Genomic DNA, 14,493 nt, shown 5'->3' on the forward strand with positions numbered 1-14,493 from the left:
ATTCCCCCCCCCCCCTCCCCGTTACAAGACCGATCAATTTATGCGCGTTAGAACTTATTTTTACCATGGACATTTATTTCCAGGATATAAACTCAGTATTATTTTTATACAGCTTTAATGACATACGTTTAAACTTTTATTTATTATCTCTATTAATTGTGAGCTGTTATTACTAGAATTTAACGTTATATTATCGAGATAATGCCAATATTTTTTAAATTATTAATATTTAGATGTGTTTTCAAAGATTTTAAAAAATGGATTATTTTAAAAGCGTGCAGTTTTTAAAATAAAAAATGTAATAAAAATATAGGCTACTAATAATATAAATATATATAGAGATATTCATATTTGAAAAAAAATAATAAGAACCATCAATTTAATTAGTAAAAAATATAAAAATCTGTCGCAATTATTTTGTATTAAATTAAAAATTTCTTAAATCAAAGAGAATGAATTTTTTAAAATCAAGGAAATACGTAATAAATATTCCGCATTTTTTTTTTATTAATTATATAATGTTTATTATTCTAGGCAGTATAACATTATTAAAATTTCATTTTCTTATCTTTTTTATTAACTATGTATAGTTTATTATTCTAGGCAATTAATCATTATTAAAATTTAATTTTCTTACGTGACAAAAAGCTTTGATTTGTTTTGACAGATGGAAAAATCATTCATCCATGGCTTTAATTTTCCGTATTTTCTTCGTGTCGTCTTAGGTTTAGATATACAACAATGTGACAATTGTTACAACTGTCACTCTCGATGATAACGAGCGAGCGTATCGATATGCATAGTCCTTATGGACGGGATGCGTATGTATAACGATACCATCTTACCGTGCGTGCATATTGACCCATAGAGCGCGGGACTTGTCTTCTCTCGCAATCGTGCCGACTGATTCCCCTCCCCCCCTTCCTCGTCCCCTCCCTTCTCTCTTCTCCCGGCGAGTAAACTGGAGGACAGTGGCCGTGACCCGTGGCCACGGGCCCCGGGGAAAGGGGTCGGTGGCCCCATGGCAATTTAACGACGTCCACACCGCACCGTCGTGGAGAACGTGGGAGTGCGATGAAAATCCGAAGGGGGATGATTGGGTCGGGGGGGGGGGAGAGGAGGAGGGAAACGAACCGTGGTGGGATGAAAACGGCGCGAGTCCGTCTGGTGTCCTGTCTGGCTGGATGAGAGAGAGAGAAAGAGAAAGAGGACCTCGAATACTCTAGCACGCGGTTATCCAGCTTTTGTTCTTTCTCGCTCGCGTTCGTTCCGAAAGTCGTGCCCGTTTTACGCTTAAAAGTCAAAATCAAGAGGGGTGGGAAGGGGGAAGTTCATTTAGAAATAACAGTCGATTCTTTTTAATTTTTACGTAAACGACAGTTTTGTATATCGCATCCTCTTTCGGATCCTCTTTCGTACCAGTTTATAAAAATGTCACGTTATAAAAAGCAACAGCTGATTAGCATCAACGGTCGACTTTCGGAAAAAGTTTTCGTGATTGGATATTGGAGAAATAGATTGAGCCCAAAATTCCAATCTGTCTATCCACATCGTTCTTTATTTCTTTTCCTTTCTTTTTTTTAAATATATACAGCGAGAAATAAATATACAAATTGTGCCAAAATCAGCAAAATATGTGTTATTATAACTTTTATATCTATTATTAAAAATAGAGAAGAATCGAGTAATGAAAAAAAAATTGACATTTTGCGAAAAATTCTTTCCGATTGACAAGTGGTCAAAATCGATATCGGCGATTCAAAAATAGCTGAGAACAACAGATAAACGCGATTCGCCATCCGCTGAAACTCATTGTCTTGTATCAGAGACGTCACCGCGTATTTCTATGTAATAACACTATCACTCCCTCCCCTATGTAAGTCAATCCCGCGGCTCTCTGTTTAATATAGGGATTGTTCTAGAGAGGTCATTTCCAATGGCACGATTATAACCCCCTCCCCCCCCATCCCGTTCGCTGCACATAACAACGGAAGCAACGTGACACACGAGAGGTTGACATTGTTACCGGCATGATTTTGTTTGTCCCTTTACCGTTCCTTTTCTTTTTCCCCTTAATCCCCCTTTTAGGGTAAAAACCGGTCGGTTTAGAAAGAAAAAAATATTACTTTGTCATCTTTTGTTCAATAGATAGGATAAAGAGAGAATGGAACAAGAGTGAGAAAAGGAAGGATAATTTAGAGCCCGTTTTAGGCGATCTAGAAGTCGCACAAGTTATATAATAATTTCTTGCCTGCTCTTCTTTTTGGTAAAATTTTGATGGGAAATATTTGGGGATATTTTTAAGATGGGGGGAATATATATTTATAAAATCAGTAATTTGTACTTGAAAGTTTTAAGTTTCATGTAAAACAAACTTTTTATTGATTGCATTTTAATCTTGCCTTCATCTCATGTTGGTTTTTATTTTTTTGTGTTTTTTATTTTCTAATCATCGAATTTATATATATATATTTCATTTTATTAAATGATACCGTTTATTTTGCTCTTTGTTTCTTTCCCTTCGTTGATGCTCTTTTCCTTCTTCGGTTACTCTTTCTCTCTCCAGTCGCTTAAACGTACAAAAGCGTCTCCGGCAGTCGGCGACGCGGTCGATACTCATAGCGTATCACCCCCCGGCTGACCGAGCTTTACCCTTACCCTTACCCTTATCTTATTGAACCTTTAGACAGATTCACCGATTCGGTTCCCCCGCGTTACGTGGCCACATCTTCTCTCCATCTGTATGCGAAGCAGCAATATATCAATTGCCGACAGATCCAGCTGGTATCTCTCGATAGTTGTCATTCTTCTGGGAAAGAATCGCGAGAGAATTCGAGGAATTTCCCTTTCATCGAAGAAATCTGGAAAAGTTGGAGGAATTACCGTAAATTGCAAGATCTCGTTGATTTTTCTTGTTTTCAGGATTAATCTTTTATCTAATGATAGAAATTGAAAACTTACAATAATCTCCCTCTCTCTCTCTCTCTCTCTCTCTCTTTCTCTCGCGCGCGCGTAAATATTTCTATTGAAGAAGAATCGGTTTTAAATTGGAAGCTTTTTAGATCAAGATTTTGGAAATTAAATAACCTATATCTTTAGTGAGCAGAAAAAAGAATTAATGTTATTATTTGCTATTTACATTATTATACAATTGTCAGTACTATTTTCTCAATTCTAGTTTTTTTTTTTTTTTTCGAAAATTAGCATTTTTAAAGATTTTTTAATCCAAAATTTAATGATTTTTTGGGATGGGACACAATGGAAGAAATTGTAAAAATTATTTCAACGATTAGCTTTATATTTTGTATATTTATTTTTGTAGAAACATGTAGAAAAGTATTTTGAAATGACCTGAATCTTTACAATTATATAATTGCTTATAATCACGATTGATTAGGAAATAGAGTTTTTACGCAGGTGCTGTAACTGACTCGGACAATATGTTAAGCGAATTGCTCAACAATGCCAAAAAGGAGATTCGCTTTCCAACTTGTTGGCACACGATTCGCTATCACTGCTTTTGGATAGTCTTTTCGCTCATGTAACGTTCAACCGGTTTCTAAGCTCGTAAGACTTGTAACTATCATATCCATTGACTCATCGTCAGTTTTATGAAAGAATCGGTCGATCATTCTCTGATTTAGAATAAAAATTATTTTTCTATGCTTGTAAGTCACGAAAATTATAATATTTTATTTGGACAAACATTTTTCTAATACAAATTATTTATCTCTAAATGACAAAATTTATCTCGAATAACAAAATTATTTGATATATTAAAATTGATGATAGATTATATATGTAATATATTCTTCTAAAATCTTATTAATTTACTGTAACGAAATATATGAAATATTTTTCATTATTTATATTTATATTCGATTCTTCCATCTCTCGGTAATCGCTGGATCGGTTCGTTCGGTGAATAATTGCTATATTTTTTTACCTTATAGTATATAATGGCTAGAATACATGTATAAAAACGCATGCACATATACAGCAGTTAAAGTTAATTAACTCTCGCGGATATAGCTAAGTGACGTTCAAGGAATCGATTATTATATTTGTAATTTTTTGCTTACAATGAAATGTGTGTTAAATATCACACATAAGATTTTTTTTTTTACATACACATGATATATACAATACATTTTTTTTAGTTTTGCTTTTTTACATGAGCAGTATATTCCTCAAAAATTATATTAAATAATAAAACTTGTATTTTTTGGCACGCTTATGAATTTTATATATACTATCTGTATATTTTTTGTTATAATATGCTTTAAAATTTTATAAAGCGTATATTGCGCGCACGAGATATATAAATCCACAATGTACATGTGTATTCATAAATATGTATTTTGTAAAACTGAAAGCATACTAAAAAAAAAAAATATAAATAAATATAGATTTTTAATTATGTCATATTGTATTAAAACTCGATACAATAATTTTCTTGTAATTAATAATTTTCTTTTTCCCCTAATTAAGAAAAAAAAAAAAAGAAAGAAAACAGACTGATGTGTCTTCTGATCTTTAAGAAATTAACTCGTGTTTTCTCCGAGATCGATTTCGATCAATTTTTTTTTTTTTTTTTATTCAAACTTCGTAAAACCTTTAGCCGACTTCGAGAAGAGCGAAAGCTCTTAATCTCTGAATCACAAAAGTTGAAATTGAAACAACTTTCGCGATTCATGCGTTATAACCAAGACGATGCATCGTGACTTTGAACTCGGTGTCTTATCATGCGTTCGGTGCACCCGCATCTAAAAACCCGCGATCCGCGGGCGCTCTCTCCCCTCTATCCTCATCTCCCAACGGAGGTTACGTCACTAACCTCCAGTTAGGCGAGGTCGGGATCGGTGCCGCATGCCGAGTCCGCATCGCAATTTTATCTGCTTTGAATTCGAATATTCGTGCGATGATCAAGTTGACACTTCAAGAAGAGAGCACATCATTTAATCATGACGTTCAGGAGATCTCGAAAAATATTACGGTTATTTTAAAAAATAATATATAATTTAACATAAATCGATATATATGTATATATTAAATAACCTAGTATGTATTAAATATATAATAAATATACATATGATAGAAACTTTTATTTTATTAGATTTAAATTTTTTATTATTATATTAATACAATATTTACAGGACAAAAAAATTTAGAAAATTCTGATCTTTTTTTGAATTAAAAACATACATATTCGTTATTTGAATTCTATTTTAGGCTCAATGTGCATTACTTGAAATGAGCTTCGTTCTCTCAGCCAATCAATTTATTGTTCTAAAGTAGAATCTTTTTTTATTAAATAAATTGTAATTATAATTTTCATCATAATTAACAATTTGTAAAAAAATTTACCAATTTATTATAGACATGCTTTTCTTTGTATATTATTAATTCATTATATGTATGTATATATTATAAGATTAATATCTCAGATCTGAAATGATTAGCGAGATCTGAGATATTAATCTTATAATATATACAAATAAAAGCAGGATTGAGTAAGATAATTTTTTTTTAAACTAAATTAAGTTAAAAGTTATTAAACAAAAATTAACTCAGTTAAAATTAAGTTAAAAAATTATTAATTTATTAAAGTTACAAGTTAATTCTCTATCCAACAGTGAATCGTCACATCTGACAAATGAAATATTTGCATTACGATCAACCATTTTCATATGACTTTAATATTGATGAATTATTTTAACTTGTATAAAAGAAGTTAATAAATTAATGATAATACATTTAAAAATAACTAGTTTAAATTAAAAGTTAACATGTTTAAAATTAACTAAGTTAAGTTAAAAGTTATTAACTTTCCAACTTTATAACTTAACTTTTAACTGTTTAACTAGTTACTACTCCGAATAAAAGACGTCGTTGCAATTGTGATAATAAAGAATAAATCTTATGCAATGGGTCAGTGGGACTGGATATTAATTATACCAGTGCACTTATCAAAGAAACAAAATTTCGTTGATGCGTTATTCGAGCGAACAATGTGACGTATCACAAAAAGCGTTAATCTTGTCGACTTTTAATTTCCTTAATGCAAGTGGCGAACGGTCATTTCCTCGTATTACTCCGATGTGTGTACGCGAGGGGGAGGGGAAAGGAAGGGAGGGAAGGAGCTCCTGGGAATTTCATGTCAACACGCGCGTTTGAAAAGAGTGTTCACTGACCTCGTCGGTGCTTACGACCTATTCTCTTTTTTTCAGATCGCTCCCTCGGCAAAAAAGCTCTGGGGCGTGGACGAAGGAGGCTCCAAGGACGAAGGGGGTGTAAAAGGCGGTGGGACCCTGCTTCACCTGGGCGACCACCAGACCATGTGGCGGGATTCCACCTGGAGCACGTCAGGTACGATACGCGCGATTATTATGTATATTGTTGACGGAAGCAGAGAGTGGAGTAATCGAAACCGTTTGGATAAACGTAACGGCTCGTAAACGAGCCGATCGCTAATTCCCTCGTAACGTTTGAGTATCGTATGTGTAGGCAATCCTACATAATCCCTAATTACGCATAGTAGTACACTATTAAATTATTAGCAATGATAATTTTAAATATATCTAATTTTTTGACAATTTTTAACAATCGTATTTTTGTATAAAATTATCTTTTTTTATTTATCTAAGAAATTCATCGGAAAAAGACGAACAATTGTTACACTAATAAGAAATTTATGTATATATGTAGAACATATTGTTGAATATTTGTTAATAATTAATTTAATTTAATTGATTGTTCTTCTAAAAAGATTGTCGAATAAGATGGAAGGATTGTACACGAAATTAAATGTGCACTGTTCGATCACAGACGACAATGTCTCTGTTTGCGAAAGGCGATATATCCGTGTAGGAAATACCGAGGTACGAAGCGCGATGCCGCGTATTTTACGTCGTACACGCTTATTGATTGATACAGCACTAAAAGAACAGCATGTAGATACACATATACGTAGTTCGCTCGCCGCTGCCGCCTTCTGCTGGTCCAGGGGGGCAGCGTCAAGCTTTTTCGCAGTATACGACCGATTGAACGGCAACATTGATTAATATTGTAAATATATATAATTCTGAAAACGAGCTCTATCAATATTATTTTAATTCTGTCGAGGTAGGATTTATTTTGTTTTTTCACACGGCAAATTTTTATTTAATTATTTTATATAATTTTATGAAATTTTAAAAAACTTTACTACACGTATATACAATTTAAAGAGTAGGAAAATTCGGGGATAACTTATATATTTTATCTTGAAAATATATTTATATTTAGTTTGAATATTGGATGGGAAAATAATATTTTGAAAAGTTTTTCTTTTTTTTACAAATTCTCGATAAATTTGAACATTCGTCACTTTAAAAGCGATAATTGTCTCTAATTATTTTTGTAATTATTTCTAATATTTGATAATTTGATATTCACTAATTGAATTTTTGACATGATGTGATAATTGATTCATTTATTTGGCCGAGAAAGAGAAAAAGGGAGGGAGAGATAATACGTATTTTACACATTAATATTTAATTTTATATATTATTTTTCTGACTATTATTGTTTTGAAATTCTTCAGAAGCTCATGAGAGATATAAAATATTAGTGACAGAGATTTATTGATATACTAATAAAGTCTTTAAGCTTTAAAGTTCCGGGATGCCAAGAGAATGATACATAAACGCGCGCTTTCGAGAAATGTCAGAAAACGACCTAGGGAATGTCAAGTCATTTTACGACGCCTAGCGTATATCAACCGTCATATAAATGCTTTAATACTTATTACATTCACAATTTATAAATACTTTCAGATCGGACGTATTATGTTTAAATATTCTAGATATTTTTATTGGTTAATTTAATATAATACAATCTGTTATTTTTTAATCTTGCTTTTAACCGTATCAATTACAGATATCTGTTAGACGCAGTCCTGAATTGTATACGAGTTTTGCTCCGATTGAAAAGGGCCTAATAAATGTGGATCTAATAAATGTTAGGATATATATGACGCTGGGTGTATATACAGGGTGTGCACGAAACACCTGATTTCTCATAAGAAGTGTGTGTACCGGCTTCGGCGGCGGCGACGACGACGACGGCCGCCGTGTGTGCGTCATACCCACGATGGGTGCAACGCGGCTGTTGCCATGGCGACAGACGCCCGGCATCAGCGACGGCGGTGGGGGCAACGTCCCAACGCCCAGGATCGTACCTACTGATCCACCCTGTTAGCGAGCACCCCGACCGACCAACCCTCCCCGACGTGGCCGATCGTCCACCTGGGCCGCGTTCTATTGGCGTCATATGGAGCTGCGTGAAAGGGCGGAAAAAACTTCTCTATTTATACGGGAGCCTAACGGAATCTCGTTCGATAATGCTCGGCGCCGCAGCTGCCGTCCAATGGCAGCAAATTGCTATTTGGATAAATTTCATCTATCGTTTTCTATCTCTTTCTGTATCGATAAAATCCTCTCGCATGGAGATCTATAATTAGATTCTAATGGATATCCATTAGCGCGAATCGATTAGATCGACGAATTTCAAGAAATAATTGAAGAGCTTATTTCTGAAGCATCTTGAAGCTTTTTCTCTCATTGCATATCGGAATTATAGTGCAAGGAAAACAATTCGCATAATCTCTCATTTTTTATGAATGAGTATACAATAAATAAGTTACGATAGAAAAGCAGAAATAAATATGGAATAAAAATCCTGCGAAACCGTGTACAAATTGTAGACAAGGATACTCTCTCCGTGACACGAATTCCTTTAGCGAGACGTGTTTTATATTATATATATATTTGTGTCTATTGATTCTTCTTTGTATTGACTCGCAGTTGTCGAGAATCTTGGATTTCTACGTATAGAAAATACTATTTCTTACGATCATTTGTGTACGCGATTTTTTTATTTTAACTTGATCAATACACTTGATCAATCGAAAATATTTACCACTATCAACATTCGAATCTGAATTGTACAAATCTGTACATTTTTTGGGAGTAAAATGGCTCTGATCGCACAAATAATCTTTGTAAACATTGATATGAATGTTGTTTGTCCTTTACAGATCATGCAGTGTCGCAGCCAATCTCAATGGGCACGGGTAGACGTGTGGGAGTTGGGACGGGATATCATCATCAAGCATCAGAAGTCGGAACAGTGCTCAGTCCCAGAAGCAGGTTAGCATGTTTATATATTTCGTTTTGTATCCACAATTTCCCGAATATTATGCATTTTTGCCTGTCGAATCTCTAAAATAAAACAAGCAGCATTTATTCCAATGGCGAAATGTTGATAGTTTTTAATTTATAGCTGGAGAAATAAGTCTTCCGACGAATTAAACTTTAATGATATAAATAGATGAAAAAATCTTATTAATTTTTTGTATCTTTTGATTTTAAGTTAGCTTTAATTATTGAAATGTAATTTTAATTAGTATATAATCAATGATCAAGATAATTCATATGAAAATTATGGAAATTTATAAAAAAATATATACTTTAACTATATATACATATATCGCTCTATTATTTTATTTTTATTTCTTTATTACAGAATACCGATGCAGACAAGAAAGAAAAAGAGAAAGGTTCGGCAAGTCCCTTTGATAGTACAAAGGATGACACTGGCCCTCAGGGTAACGGATTAGCGTCTCAAAATGGTCTGGATGAAGATAAAGGATTTAAGTAAGTTCTATAACTTATTTTACCGCTAAAACTATTTGATATTTTAAATGCATTATACAAAATATTTCAAGTATATTTTTCTCTTGAAATATAAATTGATATTTAATGCGAGCTTGATTATTTTTAAAAAAAATTTTTAATTAATTTGTTTTTTACAATATATATATTTTAATGTGTAAAATTAAAACTGAATTTATTGTACAACTATTTATACAATTAATCTTGAAATTAATTTCGGGATGGAGTAAACTGAATGTTTATTTCTATTTTCCTTTTTCAAGCTTTTTTTACAAACAATTCCTTTTATTAAGCCTAGGTTATAACATATACGGGATCTCTTTTTCGTGCGTGCGACATATTTATTAAATATCAATATAATAAATATACTGAATAAATACAAAATAAATATAATATTGTTAGAAATAATTACTTTAGAATTAACCCGTTCAAAAATAACTACTCTCATATTAGAAAAGAATTGATTACGAATTCGATAAAAAAAACTGTATTTGAGAGGAAAAATGCTTAAAGTAATTTCTATAATTTTTTTTCGTTTAGTCTACATATCCGAATTTTGTTCTAATAGCAACTCATTTTTTCTTTTGCAGTGAAACAGGTGGTTTGGGAGTTAAAATGGTTGAATATGTTCTTGGATCGAGTCCCACTACACCAAAAGATTTGGAACCTCGAATGGTTTCTCTGAGATTGGTAAGTATTATACGCAATGCTGTATAGAAAACTANACTACTCTCTAGGTTGAATCTGTAATTAAAATTCGCAACGCTTATATACTGCTGTATACGCTTATATAACCAGCTGTATAGTATAATCATAGAGTTATCGAATCTATATATAAGTATTGAAATTACTCAAGAAATTATAGCAGGAATCGTAGAAAGTTATAATAATACTAGGTATAAGCAATGTGTGCCGTCTATAAGAGAATGTAATTTTTTGCTTGTTTATTATATTCTATCTTAACATTTTATATGTCGCATGCATCGCGCAAGTAGCAGGACGAAATAGCGTAATAACGATAACTGTCAAGGGCATGTTCTATGCGCGGCCGATGACATCACATTCTCCACTATTTCCTTTTGCGATAGCTCGGCGTCCGATTTCCAGCAATGTTGCGCCATCAGTAGCACTCAAGAGAAAGCACAATCCACAATGATATTACCGACATCACCTTAGGTTGCATTTATGTTTTGTACCTGCTATTTTCATATTAAAATCTTTTTGGTTAAATTAATTTAATCTGTTTAAATCATACCAATTTCGTTTCGGAAATGTTTTAAATTTTGAGTTTTAATTTTACTTGTGAAATTTTATTCGCAAATTATAATTAATAAAAAAGAAATTATGTAAGATATACTTGATACACACAATGCCTTTCTTTCACGATAATTTTTAGCTTAGATTAAAATTTATCGTTTTGTCATACTGTAGTTTTCATACTTTTTGCCCAACGTATTGATTGAAGAGGGAAGTGGTGCAACCACAGGAATGCAGTGCTATTGCAGTTTTTTGCGTCATTATGATAATGACATTAGGTCACCGTTGATAGCCGTCATTGACGTGCATGAGCATTACATGCTTTCTTTTCTCACGAGATCAGTAACGCGGATTGTCTGACTTACGGATTGCGTCTTGTTATATGCGTTACTATTATGCAAAGTGCACCGTTACACGACATGCAGTCAATTGCGTAGATATAGAATCTTGTGCGGTTTCTTTATGCGAAATTATTCATGGGATTGGTCACATCAGGATTTTCAATTCTTAACTCTTTCTTTAACTGCCTTTTGCCTAGAAAATAACGATTCCACTAACCAGAGAATCTTAATAGAATTAAATGTTGTTTGTAGCAAAACCAGGAGTTTATTAAACTTGTTTAAATCGAAAATTTTTGTGCTAAAGCAAAACTAGAGATGATACACAAAAGATATTTGTAATGATAATTCTAAAATATAAAAAGTGTGTATATTATGTATAGAAACGCTGCTACAAATCGGAATTTTTTAACTGATATCTTATTCACTAAACATTCTGCACATGTTGCTTATTTACGATGTGGTTTTTAACATTTGTAGCCGCTTAGAAAAATTATATCAGTTTCTTTATATAGAAAATAAAATTACGATTTTTTTCACACTTTTTTACTTATGCATTAGCTTTTTTGTTTCAACTATAGGTGATCATTATAATTATTATATATAATTTTTAATAAAATCGATTATTAAAATCGAAATGAAAGAGTGGATAAAAACTTAATTATTTGTTTATTAAACTATTTTAATTTAATTTATAATTACATGTTACATTTCTTATATTTAATCTAACTGATTTTTATACATTTTCATTGCAGTCGCACACCTGGAAGCCGCCAACCATCACCGGGCGAGGAGGAATTTCAGAAGAACGCTGCCGCCACTCTGGCCGTAAGCGCCGGCGGTGGTGGCGTCGTGCTGCTGAAACCCGGGGTTGACGTTGTCGGCAGCGAAGAACATTTCATGGCAGCGTTTGCACCGCCGCATCATCTGCAGCATCATCAGGCCCCGCCAACTCATCATCTGCAACATCCACACTCGCACGCGGCAGCACAACTTTTCGGAGCGCAAGCTCCGCCACCGCAGGGTCCACCACCCTCGCAGCAACAGCAACAGCAGCAGGGTCCACCACAGCCGCAAGACACTACTACGCATTTCGACGTTCAGGTAAGTCACGTTTTATTCTTCTTTTTTAGGCATTATTAAACAAAGAGAAGGCGCTAAGGTCTCTTTATTTTCAATTTTTTTGAAAAAAAGCTTGCGCCTTTAATTCAATATCAAAGAAAAATTGAGAATACAAGGGGGGTTGGGGGGCTTTTCGCAATTATATGAATATAAAATTTTAAGATATATAATATAGAATAGATAATATATAATATAGAATAAAAAAAAAACCTAAATATGTATATAACATCGAGACTTTTCCCTAGACATAAATAATATACGCTTAAAAATTTTTTTCTTTTTTTAGACTTATAAAACAATTATAATGTCATGTTTCATTGTTGTAATGCAGTTATTGCAATGAGAATCTCGATTTAATCTCGATTACGTAGTAAATGCTCATTCTTGAGAAGAGTGCATCCTCGGTTTGTACTGGCTAACTTTGTAGCCTCTTTCTCATACGGATTTTTTCCGAGAAAATTTTCTTAGTGCTCCACAGTTCCCAGAAATTACCGGAGATGTTAGATATAATCATCTAGGTTACATTACGAAACTTCCCATAAAAAGTGGCTTTTACTTTTATTAACTTTTTTTTAACTTTTTTTTTATTTCTCGAAATGAAAAAAGTAATTTGAATACGAAGAAATAGTAATTAGTTGGACGAATTTAGTCAAGTTAACAACCTTTTTCTCTCAATGTATGAGATTTTATAAAGAGAGGTTTTTTTATCTCGCTTATAAACACTTCGTTTCTCGTCTTTTCATTCAACAAATACAATGATACTACTCGCGCGGCCTTGATCGTGTAATATTCTCGAGAGCATACTTTTTTTCTATTCAGCTTCATAAAAGCGGCCCTCGTATCGATAATAGCTGGCGATTTGCACGGGTTTAAAAGAGGGGGACCGGCAGCGGCGATCATATAAATCATTGAGTGACAGCTTCTTGACGTGTCTACTTTGAGCATGTATTCAGAAAATAGAACAGCATTATATCGGTACCACTAAGCGTTCTTGCATCTCGTCAAAGCGTTTATATTCGGATACATCGCCGAGCATATAATCGCGTTCTTATCATTCATTTTTTATCGTTTATATCACATTAATACGAATTTTTGCAAACGTGGAAAATTTTATACAATTTTATCAGCTTCTGATATTCGATATCTAAAACAAGATGGAAAGTTCTTTCTCGGACATAGAGGGATTGAATAGATTCTCTTCCGTGTCGATCGAGATTGATTAAGACAACTGCGAATGAAGAAAAAGACCGGACAATTGTAACGCACTTTCTTGTCTACGGGAAATGATATCCACCGGTGATCATTGTTCTCGGGAAAAAACCGCGACCAAGTAGTTTCCGCAAAGAACAAAATATCATACGCGCTTCGAGAACAGCGAGTCGATCGTCATCAGTTATCATTGTTTACAGTGGCCACCTGATATTTTTTTTTATATCATACCAACATATTTGTCGGTATTTTAATTATTAAAAAACAACGCATGTGTGGAATAATAATACTGACAAGGACTTAATATATTGTGTCTTCTGATTATATGAAAAATATATTTTAATATAATACTCAATAATATATTTAAAATATACAGGGTGTCTCGTAAAGATCGTAACAACGCTTAAGGGTAAATTTTTGAGATCATTTGGAGACGATTTTTCCTCAGCAAATATGTCGAGAGAGATCATCATTTTTTGTAAGTTTCCAATTTTTTCTATTATATATCTTTGTAACTAAGCCTTAAATTAAACTTCTCTTTCTCTCTCTATTAAAGTAAACTCTATCTGAAATTAATTAAAGAATGTAGTTTTAATTCTTTATAAAGTTTAGTTTGCAAAAAGCCCTTCTTTTTGAATTGCTTATAACAATTATTGATGCCTCGATATTTTTGCTGAGGAAAAGTCATCTTAAAATAATTTCGAATTTATCTTTAAGCGTTGTTACGGTTTTTACAGGACAGCCTGTATAATAACAAACACACACAATAGCGAATTATAAAAATTATATAAAATGTGTGGTAGAGATTTTGAATATTAAATGAGAGATTAAATATAATATTATTATTGATT

The 14,493-nt window shown here is 32.9% G+C and overlaps 1 protein-coding gene across 1 annotated transcript in view; it reads left to right on the forward strand.

Moving 5' to 3' along the window:
* LOC115237251 (pumilio homolog 2-like) overlaps positions 1-14,493 on the forward strand; it is a 92,441-nt gene that overhangs the window by 14,868 nt on the left and 63,080 nt on the right. Inside the window, exons 6-9 of the mRNA XM_029810191.1 lie at positions 6,231-6,369; positions 9,080-9,262; positions 9,551-9,698; positions 12,067-12,415. Coding sequence (XP_029666051.1) covers positions 6,231-6,369; positions 9,080-9,262; positions 9,551-9,698; positions 12,067-12,415 — 819 coding nt within the window. The remainder of the gene's footprint in view (positions 1-6,230; positions 6,370-9,079; positions 9,263-9,550; positions 9,699-12,066; positions 12,416-14,493) is intronic.

This window comes from Formica exsecta, unplaced genomic scaffold, assembly GCF_003651465.1.
Source record: "Formica exsecta isolate Colony F162 unplaced genomic scaffold, ASM365146v1 scaffold282, whole genome shotgun sequence".
Classification (NCBI taxonomy): domain Eukaryota; kingdom Metazoa; phylum Arthropoda; class Insecta; order Hymenoptera; family Formicidae; genus Formica; species Formica exsecta.